The sequence below is a fragment of the Misgurnus anguillicaudatus genome, chromosome 7, assembly GCF_027580225.2.
Source record: "Misgurnus anguillicaudatus chromosome 7, ASM2758022v2, whole genome shotgun sequence".
Classification (NCBI taxonomy): Eukaryota; Metazoa; Chordata; class Actinopteri; order Cypriniformes; family Cobitidae; genus Misgurnus; species Misgurnus anguillicaudatus.
In genome coordinates, this window is record NC_073343.2 from 26,145,109 (window position 1) to 26,166,917 (window position 21,809).

The 21,809-nt window shown below is 37.3% G+C and overlaps 1 protein-coding gene across 3 annotated transcripts in view; it reads left to right on the forward strand.

Moving 5' to 3' along the window:
• Positions 1 to 18,715, forward strand: part of kcnk2a (potassium channel, subfamily K, member 2a) — a 46,031-nt gene extending 27,316 nt beyond the window's left edge. For all 3 annotated transcript variants that reach the window (XM_055172195.2, XM_055172197.2, XM_055172196.2), the window contains exons 5-7: positions 13,271 to 13,457; positions 14,187 to 14,326; positions 17,394 to 18,715. In XM_055172195.2, coding sequence (XP_055028170.1) covers positions 13,271 to 13,457; positions 14,187 to 14,326; positions 17,394 to 17,714 — 648 coding nt within the window. In that variant the 3' untranslated portion in view covers positions 17,715 to 18,715. The remainder of the gene's footprint in view (positions 1 to 13,270; positions 13,458 to 14,186; positions 14,327 to 17,393) is intronic.
• The last annotated feature ends 3,094 nt before the right edge of the window (positions 18,716 to 21,809 follow it).

The window sequence follows — 21,809 nt, forward strand, 5'->3', positions numbered from 1 at the left end:
TATGCATTTGTGGAAGTTTTCCTACGTTAACATTAATGCGAGGAGAGTATTACATTTTGCCAGAGGAACATACTTTAAACAAATATATAGTTTGCCAAGCCATGCTATGTTTAATTTGCTGGAGAAAAGAGGAGGAGAAGTCACGAGGAGAAGTAAAATCAGGTATTTCAAAACTTATTTTACCCTTCATCTTTCGGCCTCCGGTTCATAGTGTACTTTTACTTAGCTGGAATTTAACACTCCGCAGTCCGCATTTTCATTGCAGTGTCCTGCCGAGGTCTCTGATAATTAAAGTGTGCAAATAAATTAAATTATTCTGTTCAAATATAAAGAGAAACAAAATGTGTTAAGGCATTCTCTATAAATACAAAAGACATCATACGGGACAAAATATGTTAGCCAAAAACAATGCAAAAGTTTTTTTTTGCATAATTTGAAAATGCAACGGCAGCGGGAATGAATATTATAACATTATTTAAACATTAATTATAGTTAATAAACTTTGTGTCTGTCTTTAGAAACTATTCAGGTTCATTAAAAATAGTCAGATCGTTCTTGAGTTGGACATCGCTATTGCGTTTTGGATCATGCAGCGCATTTACTCTTGACGGCTAATTATATTATTGATAAGATTAAAATTACAAAGTTGTTCTTTTTACAATGCTTTCCTCACAAAAATCAATCGTAGGTCAATGACTGGACAAACGAAAGACATTTTTATTAAAAGTAAATGAGATCAAAGCAAAATGTAAATCTTTTCGCGTACCCCCTGGAAACTCTTCACGTACCCCCTGGGGTACGCGTACCCCCGGTTGGGAATCGCAGTATAATATTGTGAGCTGACAAAAAACCTGGAATGTAAAAAGTACTGAAAAACTGACTGTGTATCACAAGGCCCTGTGATTTGAAATTTGCTGTATTGTCTTTACTTAGTATTTGCTGTAAGATGCATAACTCTGTCAGTTTTGATGATTCAATGTAATCACTTAAGTGCCTCTGGGTTATCTTGTTTACACTCCCTATACACTTTTTGTACATTTTCTGCTGAGTTTTGTTGTTTTTATGCAGCAACAACTAAAATGTGAATGTTTCTGATAAAAACACAATGCAATATTTCTTTCTCATGAGTCAATGCAGCATAGTAAATAATTAATTGCTGGTGCATTTGTTTTATTCTGCAGCACTAAGGAAGGAATTTCTTTAAGCTAAACAAAAAAACATGTTTACCTTTACATTTTATATTTGCAATAAAGTTGTTTATTAGATTGTAATACTTAAAATAGTGATTAGTCATTTTATACTTGATGGCAGGGGCGGACTGGCCATCTGGCAGACCGGGCAGTTTCCCGGTGGGCCGACGTACTTTTTGGGCCGATCCATCTCATACTATCTTTGTCTGAGCAGCCCAGTTAGCGTCTTTTTTTTCTAGACAGACCGGCCCACTGACATTTAAGCAGCAGCACATTGGTTATTTTTTTAAACGACATTAAGCTGGCCCAATGACGGACCAGCCCAGTCATCGTCCTTTTTTCCCTAAATAGACCGGCCCACTCACATTTAAGCAGCAGCCAATTGGTTATTTTTTTTAATGACATAAAGCTGGCCCAATCACCGCTTTGGTCTCTGTGCAAGCGAGCGTGCAACGTCAGTTCACGTGTCAAAATAGAGAGAGATGGATGGAGAAAAAACTCAAGGAAGGTGCAGAAAAACTGCGCGACAAAAAGAAACAGACTCTTCAGGCAGACGCTGCAAAATAACACAACTGTTTTCTTCAACTCGCGTCGCTGGTGATGATGATGATGATGATGGTGGCGCGGTGAAGTGACGAGGGAGAAGTGAGTTGCGGTAAGCAGAACTGCTTTCAAAACACAAGTTTAGATAGATACCCCTTGATAAAACCAAGTCAAAAACACAAAATATGGTGATAAAGCTGCAATAAAATAATTGCACTCTTTGCTCTGTGACTACGAGAGTGTATCTGATTCGTAGATTTTTCGTTGATTGTCTGTTTCAAAACGTATAATTTCTCTTCAAGCAAAATCAAACAATCCAGGACATCTGCTTACAGACAAAATATATGTTTATTGTATATAACAACACAATTGACAGATAATGTTAAAAAGCTCTATTACTGTAATCACACAAGTTTAGTTCAGTGAATGTAGTAGTGAATACTTTCCTGTAAGTACTGCAAGTAATAATCAGTTTTCAATATTACTGTAAGGCAAGCAGCACTTGTATTTTGTTAAAAGTCAGCAATTCAATGGCAAATTTTGCCAATTGCACCACCTCTGGTGTCCTGCTCTTTATCATAGGGTACTCTTCATCTGCCTCTCAGACTGTTTACAATCCACACAATTGGTAAAGAATACCATTAGAAAAAAGTGTACAATTTTGAGTTGTTGTGTTTGCTTGATGACAACTGAGTTGTAGTTGTGTTCATCTTTAGCAGCCTGCCTGTGTTAAGCATTTATAAAACAAGTTCATTGCAGTGTAAAATGTGTGTTTTAATCAGAAGTTTGTTTAGAGTTTAGTCAAAAGAGTGCATGACAAATGTGTTTAGGCCGCTATGAATTTGGTTCAGAGATTGGGGTTTAGTGTTTTAGCAATGCAGAAAAACTGTAATCAACATATAATATGACAGTTAATCAGATAGAAATATTTTTGTTGTGTTCATTATTTATTATAGGCTACAGTGTGTAGTGAATAGTGTATTTTAGGACCTAACAAAAATGTTTACAAATGTTTTAAGGATGAAGCTTGTTTTAGGATTCATGTGGATTATACAGTTTTACTGCATTAATAAATAACACGTTCTAGAAGTGTTTGTTGTGTCAATTCTCACTCTTTTCTACTTGCTATTAATTGGGCTGAGTGCTTTTATGGAATTGGAGTTGCTATTGCTTAAAGGCGTGCAAAGATGTGTGGTATTTGTAAATATATGTAGTGTGGGCCGGTTTGGGCCAAAATGCCAGGGCCGAATTTTTGTCCCAGTCCAGCCCTGCTTGATGGGTTTGAGATGATTAGCATTGGTAAGTAACTGCCTATGCATATAACACACTATAACACCAAAAATGGTACATAAGTTGTCACTGGGATGGTACCTTTTCAAAAAGTACAGTTTTATACCTAAAAGGTGCATACTGGTACCTCAAATGTACACATTTGTCCTTTAGAGGTACATATCTGTACCAAAATGAAACTTATTAGGACCTTTATAAAAGGTACCGTCCCAGTGACAACTTTTGTACCTTTTTCTAAGGGTACACCTACCCCGATTATTGAAAGAAATTATGCGTGAAACAAATAGGTTATTTTTCTTAGAACACTAATAGAAATAAACAGCATAGCTGTTCTGAAAACAGCGAAGGACGTTCCTTAGCGCATAGACAATGCTGGTATCTGTACGGTAAAAAATGTTTGCAGTAGATAATTGGTTATATTAAAATAAAAAATCTATTACGCTTTATTGGCATGACTTGTACAGTATTGCCAAAGCATTGGCCATTACATGAGCACTAAACAAAATAGTGGTTATAATATATAGACAATTTAAAAAATATATATTTTTTCTAGATATGACTTATTATGCTAAAACACAGATATTTAAAATGTTCAATAAAAAATGGTCAAAAAATGCTCCCTAGCTGTCTATGGGGTTGTACCCTTTCGAAAAGTACACCTTTGCACGTAATGAGTTCATATTTGTATCTCAAAGGTACATACTAGTACTAAATGTTAAGGGTGGGCGATATGACCAAAATCTTCTATCACAATAGGATTAATTTTATATCATGATAACGATATGTATCACAGTAGAGTTTTTTATGTTTTATTAAGGTTTAAATCTTTAATACCATAGAAATGTTCACAATTCCACAAAAAACATATACAAGCAGGAAAGAAGATAAAAACAAACAAAACTCAAGCTCTCTGAAGATAAAGTCAATGATATAAGAATGATCATAAATAATTATGCATTTATGTATAGGCCTATATATTTTTTTTTATTTAATGTAGAAAAGTGATTTAATCAGGAGCAGTGAGAGATTTTCTCTCAATGCTGTTTGATTAACACGAGTGACAGACAGGAGCAAAATTGGGTAACTTCCCCTTTAAGACCAAAGTTTGGATACAATACACTGTTACACATGCACTTTCTCTTTTAGCTGTTTACTTTCTCTTAAGACCTAACTGGTCGTGTTTATGAGGATGCTTGCAAAGACGGGAATTTTGACGCATATTTGTATTTAAGGCCAATGAAGCGGAAAAATGCTCACGAGCTTAATGAGCAGCCTTGCGCGCTCCTCACAGACAGAAAGAGCAGCGATTGCGCGACTTGTCCGCTCCTGACACACAGAAAGAATGCACGCATACAGATCTGTTGTCTGTGTTTCAATGGCTTAAAATAACTTGTTTTAAAACTGCAGTGCTTAAATACGTGTACAAATGTTATGTTTTCGCGACCACGCGCACGTCACACTACTGGGCGCGTAACCTCGATAGAAACGATAGTCCAAAATCTCTACCGGTTGACAAATTTCTACCGGTTAATTATGTCTACCGGCTTATCGCCCACCCCTACTAAATGTATTCATTTTGGTAACTAATGGCACATACAGTATTATGAGTTAACTTGTCAATTAAGAGAAAACACTTCCCTGCCAATGACGAGTATGTCAGGCTTTTCGCTATACCAGTATTATCCACCAGATGGCGCTCTTCCGCAACTTATAAAACCTGGAAGTATCGCCCTAATGCTGCCTTCAAATCAGCCGCGGTAGAGGTGTCAAGTGCAAGTGATTTCAATGTTAAGTCAATGTAAAGACGCGTTAACGCACGCCTGAAGGTCTCGCGGTGCGAATGAGGCGTTTAGCGCGTAGACACACAATTTTTTTTTAATTTGCGCAAATTGAGCATTGCCGCGGAAAACGACCAAGTTGAAAAATCTGAACTTTGGCGGAAAAATGCACCACGTTAACCAATCAGGAGCGATCTAGTAGTGACGTGATTACAGGAAGCACGGGGAGTCACAGAAGCCCCTCCCATGACGTGAATTTCCGCGTGAATGTCTCGAATGAATTTCATACTCGGGTTTCACACGCGAATGAAGCGAGTAAACTCAAAATGTTCAAGCATCCAACTACGCGCGAATAAGTTGTATGTCCATGTAAGTTTTGAGGATCGCTCTGCATCTGATCTCTATTAAAAGTCCTTCACAAAAAGGCAATGATCTCAGCTTTTTGCTCAAAATTTTGTGTTTTTGAAGAAACCTACCCATATTTGAGAGGTGATAGAGAAATAATGAGGGTAGGATGAAACATTTTTTGGTTTGAAAGCAGAGGGTCTGTTTTTTTCATTTGATATACTCTATGTTAATATATTTCAAAGAACATTTTCTGGAAGGCATTCAACTTTTGTAAAAATCTTGAAAATGCTGACGCTGGCTGGCAACTTTTTTAAAAAACGCTGGCAGATATTTTGGAATTTTTGCGAAATTGACGTGTTTCCATTGACCGTATTTTAAATGTGCACTGTCAGTTTGTGTAATTTTAAGGATAATGAAAAAGCAGCTACTGACAGCCATGAACCATTTTTTTTTTTTGCCTTTTTTTTTCAGACAGTTAAGAATGTGTCATGATGGAAATACAGGGTCGATTGATAGTGAAACTTAATGAGATAATTAATTAGGGGTCAAGCCCAGAATGGGCGAAGACCCCTATTGTATCTGTTAGTTTTCTTATTAGGGGTCAAGCCCCGAAGGGGCGTAGAACCCTATTGTTATTGTTAGTTTTCTTATTATTATTATTATATATTATTCTTCTTCTTGTTCTTCCGCCATTGAAGTCAATGGCAGCCCATAGAACCGTACGTAGGAAAGTTATGAAATTTGGCACACATGTAGAGGACAGTCTCAGAAGTTACTATAGCAACATTGGTGTGTCTGACTCAAACCCTCTAGCGCCACCAACAGTCCAAAAATCCACTTATGTTCATGCTCACAACTTCTGACCCGTGAGTCCTAGAAACTAAATTGTTGTTTCCTCTGAATCCTTGGTTCATGTTGATTCAATTGCACACATTGATGTCATTTGTGTCATGCACATCTTTCCGCCATTTTGAATTTTTTCGTAAAACCTACTTTTTCGAACTCCTCCTAGACCGTTTGTCCGATTTGCATGTCCTTTGGTATGTAGCATCTAGAGACACCCAAGACAAAAAGTTATCAAAAGCTTTTTGATAGACCAATGCGTTCTCGTATAAATTGACAACATATATGGCGGCGAGCACGCCAAAATGGACGTGAGGCCGTATCTTCGCAAAACTTTTGTGTATCGACACGAAACTTGGTATATGTCATAACAGTCATGACCTGAGGGTGCCTGCAATGTTTCGGCACAGCGCCACCTAGTGGTCACGAGATTCGAAAAATGCCTATTTTCACTTATAACTACTTCAAACTTGAGTCTAAAATCATGAAGGAGGTCTTGTTAGATTCCTTGAGGCATGCCGAGTCAAACGATACCAAACCGTTTTCGGTCGGCCATTTTGGGTGTCGGCCATTTTGAATTTTCTCATTAAGTTCAGTATTTCACAAACCGAATGGCGTATCGCTACGAAATTTGGCATGGTTCATCGGTGACATGTTCTGAGCGCACCTATAAATCTTTAGGACGGCGCCACCTAGTGGTCAGGATATGTAAATAAATTGTTTAAAATCTTTATATCATTTGATTAAATTGCCACTATGACATAAGACTACACTCAATTGATTCCTTGGCTCATGCTGAGTCCGACGGTATCAAATATGTCTGAGTCAAACCTACTTCCTGTCGGCCATTTTGAATTATATTGAACACCTACTTTTTCGAACTCCTCTTAGAGCGCTCGTGTGATTGGCTTGATTTTTGGTATGCATCATCTAGAGACACTCTAGACAAAAAGTTATCAAAATATTTTCGGTAGACCTATCCGTTGTCGTATAACGCATCAAAGAATGCGAGGGCGAGCACGCCAAAATGTGTTTGAGCCTGTATCTTCGCAAAACTTTTGCGTATTAATATGAGACTTGGTATATGTCATAACAGTGATGACCTGAGGGTGCATGCACCATTTCGTCACACTGCCCCCTACTGGTCACGAGATATAAAAAATGTCTATTTTTGCTTATAACTACTTCAAAATTGAATGTAAAATTATGAGATTAGTCTTGTTAGATTACGTGAGGCATGCCGAGTCAAACGATACCAAATGGTTTTTGGTCGGCCATTTTGTGTGTCGGCCATTTTGAATTTTTCTTTAAGTTCAAGTATTTCAGAAACGCAACTGTGTATTGTTATGAAACTTGGTATGGTTCATTACCTACATGTTCTGGGAGGACTTGTAAACTTTTCGGTGCCCCCTAGTGGTCAAGAGATTTGAAGCTATATCTCTGCATCTCTTTATCGTATTTACACCAAATTTGGTGGGTTTCATCACAATCAAGACCTGAGTCACAATTTTTTTTTTGGTCAGTGCCCCCTAGTGGTCAAGTCATTTAAGGCTATATCTCTGCATCTCTTTATTGTATTTACACCAAATTTGGTGGGTGTCATCACAATCAAGACCTGAGTCACAATTTATTGTTTGGTTAGTGCCCCCTAGTGGTCAAGTCATTTAAGGCTATATCTCTGCATCTCTTTATTGTATTTACACCAAATTTGGTGGGTGTCATCACAATCAAGACCTGAGTCACAATTTATTGTTTGGTTAGTGCCCCCTAGTGGTCAAGTCATTTAAGGCTATATCTCTGTATTGCTTTATCGTATTTACACTAAATTTGGTATGTGTCATCACAGTCATGACCTGAGGCACCATCTATTGTTTCTGCACCGCGCCACCTAGTGGTCTCAAGATACAAAAAATTGCTATTTTTTTCATAAAACTAATGCAAACTTAGATCTTAAATCATGACAGTCATCACGTATGAATAACTTTTTGCCATGTTTGGCTTGACCCCGGTATCGCTGCTTGCAGCTATATTTATAAATATAGCTGCAAGCAGCAATGCCGGGGTCAAGCCGAAAAGGGCACATAAGGATGTAAAATTGAGATCGGATAAGCAGATTGAAGAACCTAGGTAAATCTTATAATTTTAGATGAAAAAACAAAAAGTTATCAAAAAAAATAATCTAAGTTCGTGTCTACTGCAATCGTCCTTCTGTTATTGACAATCATGGAACATTAGAGCACTGAATGACATGTGAGTGGTGTTTGCAGTGGCAAAACATGGGTCACATCATGTTATAACAAGTTTAATTAGTCAAAAGAGACCATCCCCGTGTCTCTACGATGTTCTGATGCAGAGATATTGCTTTTGCAAAAACGGTTGATAAGGTATTCTCAATGGTTGCTAGGGAGTTAATAGGCAACATCCAGTGATTATAGTCAAAGCCATGAAATGAATAATCCATGATGACTCATGGTTTTAGATGTGTTGTTGCAGTAGTTTTAGGCAAAAATACCATATTCTATCTCAAAACCAGTAGGTGGCGCAAAGACAAAATTGTGCATGCAACATCAGGTCATGATTGTGTTACATCTAGCTAGTTTTATGACTATACACTTTAGTTTAGTTAAGAAACAGTTGTATGACCATAAGGCTGGCTTGTTATCAAAGGTTTTGTTCAATTATAAGGCCATCTAGTGGTGCAAGCGTACAATTTTTTTTGTGTAGCCTCAGAATGTGCTCATGCATCAGCGTATCAAATCTGGTGAAAAAATCTCTTTTCGTTACAAAGTTACAAGCATTTATGTGTAAAAAACACAAAATTTGAAGGTAATTTTTCGTTTTTTGCAATTTTCGGCCATTTCTGATGAAAATTTTAATATAACGTCAATAGAACTTATTGTTCAGAAGGTAAGGTTAGTTTCTTCCTATGGTGTTTTCGAGTCGATCGGAAAAACGCTCGCGGAGATATTCACGCGTGTTTTTTAAGCGCTATTTTGCTGCGCAGGGTTAACCGTAGGGCGAATTCTGGCATGTTTGGTATCGTTGGACTCGGCAACTATTCAGAACTCCAAAGAAACAAGTCCCGTGAAAATACATCAATCGGAGCCAAAGTTATAGGCGTGTAAAGCATAAGTCTGACCACTAGGTGGCGCTGTGACGAAACTCTGCAGGCACCCGTAGTTCCTGACTGGCATCACAAGTACCAAGTATAGTGTCAATAGGCTTAAGTTTGTCGAAGATACAGCCTCAAATCCGTTTTTTTGCGCTCTACGTAAAATTCGTTGACGCGGTTTACGGAAACGGATCGACGAATTGACATGAATTCCATAACTTTTTGCCGTGAGGGTCTGTGGATGCTACATACTGATTTTCGTGGAAATCGGGCAAAAGCTCTAGGACGAGTTCGCAAAAGTAGGTTTTACGAATAATTCAAAATGGCGGAAAAATTTTCATGACGGAAAATGACGTCATAGGGTCCAGTCGAATTGTCTTGAGCCAAGGAATCAGAGGAAACAAGAATTTAATTTCTAGGACGTACGGGTCAGAAGTTATAAGCAAAAACGTAAGTGCAACTTTGGACTGTTGGTGGCGCTAGCGGGTTAGACATAGAGACTCCAAATTTGCTATGGGGACACATTGGACTGTCCTCTATCAGTGTGCCAAATTTCATAACTTTCCTACGTACGGTTCTATGGGCTACCATAGACCGCAATGGCGGAAGAAGAAGAAGAAGAAGAAGCAGAATAATAATTATTATAATAAGAAAACTAACAGATACAATAGGGGTCTTCGCCCATTCTGGGCTTGACCCCTAATAATTATTATTCTGCTTCTTCTTCTTCTTCTTCTTCCGCCATTGCGGTCTATGGTAGCCCATAGAACCGTACGTAGGAAAGTTATGAAATTTGGCACACTGATAAAGGACAGTCCAATGTGTCCCCATAGCAAATTTGGAGTCTCTATGTCTAACCCACTAGCGCCACCAACAGTCCAAAGTTGCACTTACGTTTTTGCTTATAACTTCTGACCCGTACGTCCTAGAAATTAAATTCTTGTTTCCTCTGATTCCTTGGCTCAAGACAATTCGACTGGACCCTATGACGTCATTTTCCGTCATGAAAATTTTTCCGCCATTTTGAATTATTCGTAAAACCTACTTTTGCGAACTCGTCCTAGAGCTTTTGCCCGATTTCCACGAAAATCGGTATGTAGCATCTACAGACCCTCACGGCAAAAAGTTATGGAATTCATGTCAATTCGTCAATCCGTTTCCGTAAACCGCGTCAACGAATTTTACGTAGAGCGCAAAAAAACGGATTTGAGGCTGTATCTTCGGCAAACTTAAGCCTATTGACACTATACTTGGTACTTGTGATGCCAGTAAGGAACTACGGGTGCCTGCAGAGTTTCGTCACAGCGCCACCTAGTGGTCAGACTTATGTTTTACACGCCTATAACTTTGGCTCCGATTGACGTATTTTCACTGGACTTGTTTCTTTGGAGTTCTGAATAGTTGCCGAGTCCAACGATACCAAACATGCCAGAATTCGCCTTACGGTTAACCCTGCGCAGCAAAATAGCGCTTAAAAAACACACGTGAATATTTCCGCGAGCGTTTTTCCGATCGACTCGAAAACACCATAGGAAGAAACTAACCTTACCTCCTGAACAAAAAGTTCTATTGACGTTATATTAAAATTTTCATCAGAAATGGCCGAAAATTGCAAAAAACGAAAAATTACCTTCAAATTTTGTGTTTTTTACACATAAATGGTTGTAACTTTGTAACGAAAAGAGATTTTTTCACCAGATTTGATACGCTGATGCATGAGCACATTCTGAGGCTACACAAAAAAAATTGTATGCTTGCACCACTAGATGGCCTTATAATTGAACAAAACCTTTGATAACAAGCCAGCCTTATGGTCATACAACTGTTTCTTAACTAAACTAAAGTGTATAGTCATAAAACTAGCTAGATGTAACACAATCATGACCTGATGTTGCATGCACAATTTTGTCTTTGCGCCACCTACTGGTTTTGAGATAGAATATGGTATTTTTGCCTAAAACTACTGCAACAACACATCTAAAACCATGAGTCATCATGGATTATTCATTTCATGGCTTTGACTATAATCACTGGATGTTGCCAATTAACTCCCTAGCAGCCATTGAGAATACCTTATCAACCGTTTTTGCAAAAGCAATATCTCTGCATCAGAACATCGTAGAGACACGGGGATGGTCTCTTTTGACTAATTAAACTTGTTATAACATGATGTGACCCATGTTTTGCCACTGCAAACACCACTCACATGTCATTCAGTGCTCTAATGTTCCATGATTGTCAATAACAGAAGGACGATTGCAGTAGACAAGAACTTAGATTATTTTTGTTGATAACTTTTTGTTTTTTCATCTAAAATTATAAGATTTACCTAGGTTCTTCAATCTGCTTATCCGATCTCAATTTTACATCCTTCTGTGCCCTTTTCGGCTTGACCCCGGCATTGCTGCTTGCAGCTATATTTATTAGTTATTCTTCTTCCGCCATTGCGGTCTATGGCAGCCCATAGAACCGTACGTAGGAAAGTTATGAAATTTGGCATACTGATAAAGGACACTCCAATGTGTCCACACAGCCAATTTGGAGTCTCTATGTCTAACCCACTAGCGCCACCAACAGTCCAAAGTTGGACTTATGTTTTTGCTTATAACTTCTGATCTGTAAGCCCTAGAAACAAAATTCTTGCTTCTTCTGATTCCTTGGCTCAAGACGATTCGATTGGACCCTATGACATCATTTTCCGTCATGAAATTTTTTCGCCATTTTGAATTATTCGTAAAACCTACTTTTGCGAACTCGTCCTAGAGCTTTTCCCCGATTTCCACGAAAATTGGTATGCAGCATCTAGAGACACTCAAGGCAAAAAGTTATTAAAAGAATTTCGATAAACCAATCCGTTGTCGTATAGCGCGTCAACAAATTTTACATAGAGCACAAAAAAACAGATTTTAGGCTGTATCTTCTCCAAACTTAGGCCTATTGACACAAATCTTGGTACTTGAGATGCCAGTCAGGAACTGAGGGAGCATGCACAGTTTCGTTGCAGCGCCACCTAGTGGCCAGACGAATGTTTTATAGGCCTATAACTTTGGCTATGATCATCATATTTACAAGGGACTGGTTTCCTTGGAGTTTTGAATAGTTGCCGAGTCCAACGATACCAAACATGCCAGGATTCGCCTTACGGTTAACCCTGTGCGGCAAAATAGTGCTTAAAAAACACGCGCGAATATCTCCGCGACCGTAATTCTGATCGACTCAAAAACACCATAGGAAGAAACTAACCTTACCTTCTGAACAAAAAGTTCTATTGGCGTTATATTAAAATTTTCATCAGAAATGACCGAAAAATGCAAAAAACGAAAAATTACCTTTTAAATTTTGTATTTTTTACACATAAATGGTTATAACTTCGCAACGAAAAGAGATTTTTTCACCAGATTTGATACGCTGATGTACGACCACAGTCTGAGGCTACACAAAAAAAATTGCTTGCTTGCACCACTAGTTGGCGTTATAATTGAACAAAACCTGTGATATCAAGCCAGCCCTTTGGTCATACAACTGTTTCTTCACTAAACTAAAGTGTATAGTCATAAAACTAGCTCGATGTAACGTAATCATGACCTGAAGTTGCATGCACAATTTTGTCACAGCGCCACCTAGTGGTTTTGAGATAGAAAATTGAAAATTTTGCCTAAAACTACTGCAACAACACATCTAAAACCACAAGTCATCATGGATTATTCATTTCATGGCTTGGATTATAATCACTGGTGGATGTCAATTTACTGTCTAGCAACCAATGAGAATACCTTATCAACTGTTTTTGCAAGAGCTATATCTCTTCATCAGAACAGCGTAGAGACATGGGGGTGGGCTCTTTTGACTCATTAACACCACAGTAACATTTTGTGAGCTGAGTATTACCACTGCAAGCACCACTCACATTTCCTTCAGTGTTCTAGTTGTCAATGCTCCTCAAGACGTGAGGGAGAGATTTCACTGAATAAGAACACAGCTTTTTTGCTGATTACTGTTATATTAATTTGTCTGAAATCAGGAGGTTTTGCTAGGTTTTTTAAACTGCTCATCCGGACTCAAGTTTACCTTCTTCTGTGCCCTTTTTGGCTTGACCCCGGCATTGCTGCTTGCAGCTATATTTGATTTTGAGTTCATAAATACTAAAAACATACTTTCCCTCTTAGAAATGGAACGTGAGCCAAACCAAAATCCGTGTGACATCCACAGTCCTGTTCATCCTGTTTGGATGCCTGCTGTTTGTGGCCATCCCAGCGCTCATCTTCCAGCACATCGAGGGCTGGAGCGCTCTGGAATCCATCTACTTTGTTGTCATCACATTAACCACTATTGGATTTGGAGACTTCGTGGCAGGTAGTGATTAAGTCGCTGCTTGGCTGCCTCGCTTTGCATTTTCATGACATTTACTAACAATTTGCACAAATCAACACCACAAAACAAAGTAAAAAACGTGTTAACATTTATATTGGTGAATATACAACGGTCACACTTGCGATTAGCAGCTCAGACAATTTAGCCATATGTATTGATGCCAACTAGAGGAGATAACAGCCTAAACCATGTGCATCATTGCATTTCTGATGTTTTAAATTTTTTGATGTGTGTACTTCTGGAAGTATTTATCTTTTTGTTAAAGGGATAATTCACTTTAAAATGAAAATTCTGTCATCATTTACTCATGATTTTTTTTTTCACAAAAGAAGATATTTTGAGAAATGATGGTAAACACTCAGCAGTAAGTGACCATAGACTTCCATAGTAGGAAAAAAATATTTTGGAAGTATTGTGATAAATGACTAAGAAAATATTTTGATAAATGATGGTAAGCACACAGTTGACGGTACCCATTAAATACCATCATATTTTTATTCCTACTATGGAAGTCTACGGTCACTTACTGCTGTGTGTTTACCACCATTTCTCAAAATATCATCTTTTGTGTTCATCAGAAAAAAGGAATCCATACAGGTTTATAACAACATGAGGATGAGTAAATGATGACAGAATTTTCATTTTAAAGTGAACTATTCCTTTAAGTTGATTGATATAAAATATTTATCGGCTCTTTTTCGATTTATCCAGGAGGATCTGAAATTGACTATCTGGACTATTATAAGCCTATCGTGTGGTTCTGGATCCTGGTGGGTCTTGCCTACTTTGCTGCAGTGCTTAGTATGATTGGAGACTGGTTTCGGGTCATATCCAAGAGAACAAAAGAAGAGGTATGCAATGGGTTGTTATCCTTAATTTAAATGTAAATAATCCACAACCTTGTTCTATCGTATTTTCCGGACTATAAGTCACACTTTTTTCATGGTTTGACATGTCTTGGTACTTCTAGTCAGGTGCGACTTATACGTCAAAATGATTTCATATGAACCAAGAGAAACCATTACCGTCTACAGCCGCGAGAGTCCGCTCTGTGCTGCTCTTGTATTTATGTATTTCAATGGATTTAGTGATGCTGAATGACTTCAGGACCTTTTTGAACTTGATTTGGCTTGTCGTGTTAATTTAGCCTATTCAGCCTCTCGGGTATGTTCTGTATGCTATTGTGTATCGTGTAAATAATTGATAATGTTACATTAACCTGCACGGACACCTATTCAGCCTGCTGTTCTGTGCTATTGTTTAGTTTAATAACTTGCCTTTCCAGATTAAATGTTTGTTCTTCAGCTTGGATTTTGTAAAATCATTTTCTAAATAAACGCGACGTATAGTCCAGTGCGACTTAAATATGTTTTTCCTCTTCAAAACGCATTTTTGACTGATGCGACTTACACTCCACAGGGACTTATAGTCTGGAAAATACCAAGAAGTTTGCCAAGAAGTTATAGCTCCCCTCATGAGCGTGGGTCACAAAATACTGTTGATACGTATTGAGCTTAATATTTATCTGATTTATAAACAGTATGTTTTGTATTCGTATTAAAAGTTAAGGTAGCCGCACCATAGTATATATGGTTTAAGCTTCCTGCATTAAATTTTTAAGGTCATATGCGTGGCTTATGATGTTACTGTCTCATTGTTTACTATGTTTTTACTCCACATTGTATAAATTGGTCTCACACTGGAGATGTTTTATGTACTTGAATTACTTCACAAAATGGGTTCATAGAAAATGTCTCCTGTTCATTTCATAAAAAGTGCAATTTTCTGAAATTATACTCTATAGTAAATATACGAACACCGATTTGTTACGAGAACAAGTCTTTCACAATACGGCACATGTAGGTCTCTAGGCCTTCAGGTCCATAGCAGTGTTCAGTTCAGTTAATTGACTGTATTACATAGCAGAGAACTATAAATGTAACCTGAAAAAGACAAACACTTTAGTCCATTAACACATCTCGCTGAAAATAGGTGAAAAGGAAAGATAGAGGTTTAAAGTAACAGGTCTGAATGACCCAGTTCATGCTGATTCTCATCTATAATCCATCACTTTTCTGGGTTTTCTGAATGTTGCCATGGTGCTGTGTTGAACACTCTCTTCTTTGCTTTTTATGCATTTTGCATCATGAATAAACTCAAATTAGAGTTGTTTTGTAAAAGCACCTGCTCACCATCTATTGACTTTACAACTAAATAAGGGACTGCTTCTCTTTGTAAATAATTAAATAATTTATGTAATTGTTTTTGTACTAGTACAAGAACAGGTTGTTTTGACATTTTTGTTCAAGGCTCATAGTGTAGTATTTTTTTCTTGACTTAATAAAATAGGCTTTGTGTATAGTATTTGCTTTTAAAGAGACACTCCACTTTTTTTGAAAATATGCTAATTTTTCAGCTCCCCTACAGATAAAAATTTTATTTTTACCGTTTTGGAATCCATTCAGCTGATCTCTGGGTCTGGCGGTACCACTTTTAGCATAGCTTAGCATAATCCATTGAATCTGATTAGACCATTAGCATCGTGCTAAAAAATAAGGCGTAGTGATATAACGTACTGCCCGAAAATAGTCCCCTTGGTTACTTTCAATAGCAGGGGACTATTTTCAGGTGCTGTGTAATATCATTGCACCTCCTGCAGTCAGCAGCAAAGTCCTTGATTATTACGCCAGAATGAGAGTATAGTTTCTAGCCATATCGGCCTAGAAAAGCGCAACTTTTAATTTTCCGCCGGTCTTACAATGTAACTACAGAAGAGTCAAGTTTTAAATAGGAAAAATATCGAAACTCTGGTTATTTTTTTAGCGTGATGCTAATGGTCTAATCAGATTCAATGGATTGTGCTAAGCTATGCTAAAAGTGGTACCGCCAGACCCGGAGATCAGCTGAATGGATTCCAAAACAGGAAAAATCTAATGTTTAACTCTGGAAAATGAATATGTAATGCTGCGTCCACACAAAACATGACTAGAGCGTCAAATTCGCACATACCGCGTCAACAACCGCCACAACAGCAAGCAGGCTTCTGATTGGTTAACACGGCGCAAATTGATGTCAAAGTTCACATTTTTCAATTCTGGCATCTTGCATCTGCCATGCTAAGTGCCTCATTTGCGCCGCAAGACCTCTAGACGCGCGTAAGTGTGTCTTTACATTGACTTAACATTGAAATCATTTGCGCCAGACGCTCTATTCACATTTGGTGTGAACGCAGCATAAGAGCTGTCCAACAACTTGCACTGACATATCTTAAAATATATATATTTATCTTGTTTTGCCTCAAAATGCACATAAGTAATATTTTTAGAAAAGGCATGTTTGTTAAAAAAGTTATATTTCCAAATTAAACTAAGGCCTAGTCCTGGCTTAAGCTAATCCCTGTCTGGGAAACCACCCATAAGTGTCTAAACAATGAACTTTTAAAATATTTCTTTATTTATAATAAAGAAAAGGGCACAGGGTTTTATTCGAATATATATACAAAAAAATGCATAGAAAAAAACTAAATGTTTACAATTAAGATAAAAAAACTTACACTGACTACAATTTTATCTTCGATTATATTAGTTGATTCTCTTTTCTGGTAATATTTTGTAGTCCTGGACTGGTCTTTATAAACTTCACTTATGATTCAAATATTTTATTGAAGTTTAAGGATTGGAGCGAAGATGGCAATTGTTTAAAGTTGGCCATCACTTTTGGCCACTACTGTATATGTTGGGGCTTGTATTATTTCTGTGTAACATTTTCTAAGGTTTATTTTTATCAGTAATTATTTACAAAAAAAGTGTACATCCCAAAATTTCATTGCACATACTTTGAAAAATGCTATCGCTGAAAATGTTAAACATTTCTGATGTCCGTTAACATTGTCTCACTAAATACTGCATTGTTTGTTAGGTTGGAGAGTTTAGAGCGCACGCTGCAGAATGGACGGCTAATGTGTCGGCCGAATTTAAAGAAACGCGGCGGCGGCTAAGTGTGGAAATTTACGACAAGTTTCAGCGGGCGGCGTACATCAAGCGCAAGCTATCCTCGGAGCTCGGGCAAAACCCGGGACAAGACTTGATGTCATGCAGAAGGACCCTGTCTGTTAACTTCACAGATGAACTAGAGAAAGAACCATCTACCCTAACCAAAACTGGCAGTCTCTACCTGAATGGACTTACTCCAGACTTTCCCGATCTCGGAGAGATTTCCATTATTGAGCGTCTCAAATAAGATTTTGTCTCTCGTTGCTCAAAAACTTTGATATGAAGAGGAAGATATGTCTGGGTCATATCGTTTGATTAGGACATTTCATATCTAGACATTTTCTTTCATGGACACACATGGATTTGCCAATATTGAACTCATTGAGGGGAAAAACGTATGCCTTGTTGCAGTGAAATGATCTGTCTGCATTTTGTAGGAATTGTGATAACTTTTAATAAAGTCTGTATTTTTTAGCAAAACAAGCCAGAAGCTTTTAAAATACAATGAATCATGTTTGTGCCTTAACTATCATCAGGAATGGATTCCCAGCAGCTGCTACATGTTGAACGATACAGTGAAAGAATGAATCACAACCCCTGTTTGTACATCATTGTGTTCAAAACAATGAAAAACTTTATTGGTTTTTGGATGTGTGAGCATCTGTTTACCAAACACGTACAGGGTATCTGGCAGGAATAGGTGACTGTTTATGCTCTTTTCTTGTGATTCGATAGCTCGGTTTTTATCTTGCATTAGTACATATTTACACAAAATTTATATCCACGTTATTGAAAAACAGTTGTTTTCCTTTAAGAATATCAACTACTGTAGTTTTATTGTATTTCAAAATGGTGAAATTCTGTAAACAAATCAATTTTACTTCTAAATTTTACAAAACTACAATATGAAAAAAGGGACTAACTTGGCTATTGGGTTAAATTAATCCAGAAAATGTTTATATTTTACCCAACAATATGTAAAAACAACCCAGCGTAGGTTAAATTACAATTTAATCGGTTGGGTGAGTCCCTTTTTGACCTAATGTTGGGTTAAAAATAAATCTGTACTTTTAAGAGTGTAATTGAGGTTTTATCTTTTTATCAAACTATTAATTTAATTTTGACACAATTGGGATTGAGTTCCATAAAATGACTGCATTTTGTTATGTCTACTGTACTATTAAAGTTGTGCATATTTTTACATTAGCCTAACTTTGGCAACCAGCATAAAGCCTACATTGTATTGTACTTGTATTGTGTCTTACCTCTGTTTGCCTTTAGCCTGCATGTGATTTACATTCAGTGTAACATAAAACCAAATGTAACTGGATTGAACTGTGGAAACAGATGCAGATAACAATGGACAAAGAGAAATGTTTTTATATACTTATACTGTAGATATGAGCTATGGTTTTTGGGACTGACTGGTTACAATAAATAATTTATAAATAATTTTATTAAAAACTTGGAATAATGAAGTAATTTTTAGGAATAAATGGGAAAAGAGTATGAATGTTATGTAAAATGTTTGTAGGCATTGTGTTAGTCTAGAAAAGAAGCTTTATTGCCATTTCAACCATATATGTGACCCTGGAGCACAAAACCGGTCTTATTTGTAGCAAAAGTCAAAATTACATTGTATGTTTCAAAATGATTGTTTTATATGCCAAAAATCATATAGATATTAAGTAAAGATCATGTTCCATGAAGATATTTTGTAAATATCACAACTTTCTTTTTGTAAATGGATGCAGTTGCTAAGGACTATTTTTTGGGTGACTTTGCACCCTCACAAAGGGTCCCTCAGATTCCAGATTTTCGAAAAGTTGTACACTGTAAAAAATAATTATGTGCCTTAGTAAATTTAACTAAGAAAATGTAAATTCTATTTAAAAACCATATTTTTTAACCAAAATTTTAGTAAATAACGCAAAAAAATGTAATCTTAGTAAATCTAAATGAACACATTATTGAGTAAATTCAACTTAACTTTATCATGTAAAATCCACTTAAATTTGTAAAAAGTAATTTTGCGTTGAAACTACTTGAATTATTTTAGTAAATTTAACTAACTAGGCAGTGGACTTGTACTTCCCAGCATGAAATTAAAAGCTACTTTACGTGTTTTTAACTAAAAAAGACTTAATTTCACAAGTGTAAAATTTACTTGAAAAACTTGCAAAGTGCAAAGACTTGCAAAAGAAAATTGAAGTAAATTTTACTTTTTTTTTTCAGTGTATTTTGGTCAAATATTGTTGATCATATGTATAAAACTTCATTTCAAAAATTGGGTGGTTTTGTGGTCCAGGGTCACACATACAGTAGCAGTACATACATACAGTAATACATACAGTAGTGAGATGAGAAAACGTTTTACCAGGACCATGGTGCTATAAAGACACTGAACTACATAAAACAACACAGAGCTAAGGCCTATAGCAACATAAAATGCATGTGGGCAACTAAAGGGGGCATTTCTTCATGCATTTCTTTGCACATCACATTCTTTTGCACATTACACTTTACTGTGGTGGTGCTGCTACTACCTACTACTGCTAAAATCAGAAGACTGTAATCTACTGTAATCAGACCCATATTGTACTGTACTGTACTTTTTTATGCATACTGTATAGAATTGTATTGTTGCACTGCCTCTTGTCTGGCACAGTTTGCACTAATGACGAAAAGCGTGCCCGGGCTCGGATTGGCCAAAGTACAATGTGAATGCTTGCTTTTGGAGAAGTGGAGGGGGGGCAAGCGTGCCCAGGCATGGTTTGGTTGGGTTAGGTATAATATGAGTGCGCCCTAAAAAAGCACTGAAATATGCTTGACATTAAAAAAGAGTGTTGAGACATGATCATGGCAACAGGTGTGACACATGTATAGTTGAATATGAGTGTGTAAATAATGACAATAAAAAAAACAGAATTTATGTCAAACAACCTACCCCGGACACAAACATTTCCTTTTTTTAGTCATTATTTGTGATCTGGAATGGTTTATCATCTTGGTGCTTTCCATTTAGCAGAATAAATAAACAAAGCACAAACTATATTACTAAATTACAACTGGATTCAAGGTATTTTTATATTGCTAAGATTAAGCGCTTGCGGGAAACACCAATGCCACCCTAAAACAGTGCCAGCCACAAAAACAGATTCCAATAACCCAGTTTCAACGAAGCCCCTGTACAGTCAGAGGTTGACCGTAAATCTTGTCGTCATCATGAGCCAGAACTGTGCACTTTAAACATGAGCAGATGTTATGTAAGCACGTCTCAAGGTCTAATGACATCAAGAGTCGCTGTGTGAAAGAACATTTCCACTCAATTAATCCTCTCGCTATGCCACTCATCTCATTAGGATCAATTGGTAGAGGACATTACAAGAAAAACTAAAACAACACGCGATTTAATATCAGTAAAAAGAACTTACCTATCCATCTGTCCACAAGCCAACCCACCCACCAATCCATTCATCCCTTTTGGTTGTATGCATCAGAACATGTGTCTGTTCTCATGTATAATTCAATTGAATGAGAAGTAAATGTCAAAACATATTATTTCTTAAACACAAGCTCTTCTCAGATTGCTTTTTAATATTTTTCATAAAAGTTTTCTAAAACATTAGTCATTGTGTTTCTAGAAACCTTTGTTTTCCAAAATATGTATTACTACTGTATACACTCACCTAAAGGATTATTAGGAACACCATACCAATACTGTGTTTGACCCCCTTTCCCCTTCAGAACTGCCTTAATTCTATGTGGCATTGATTCAACAAGGTGCTGAAAGTATTAGAAATGTTGGCCCATATTGATCGGATAGCATCTTGCAGTTGATGGAGATTTGTGGGATTCACATCCAGGGCACGAAGCTCCCGTTCCACCACATCCCAAAGATGCTCTATTGGGTTGAGATCTGGTGACTGTGGGGGCCATTTTAATACAGTGAACTCATTGTCATGTTCAAGAAACCAATTTGAAATGATTCAAGCTTTGTGACATGGTGCATTATCCTGCTGGAAGTAGCCATCAGAGGAGGGGTGCATGGTGGTCATAAAGGGACGGACATGGTCAGAAACAATGCTCAGGTAGGCCGTGGCATTTAAACGATGGCCAATTGGCACTAAGGGGCCTAAAGTGTGCCAAGAAAACGTCCTCCACACCACTACACTACCACCACCAGCCTGCACAATGGTAACAAAGCATGATGGATCCATGTTCTCATTCTGTTTACGCCAAATTCTGACTCCACCATCTGAATGTCTCAACAGAAATCGAGACTCATCAGACCAGGCAACATTTTTCCAGTCTTCAACTGTCCAATTTTGGTGAGCGTGTG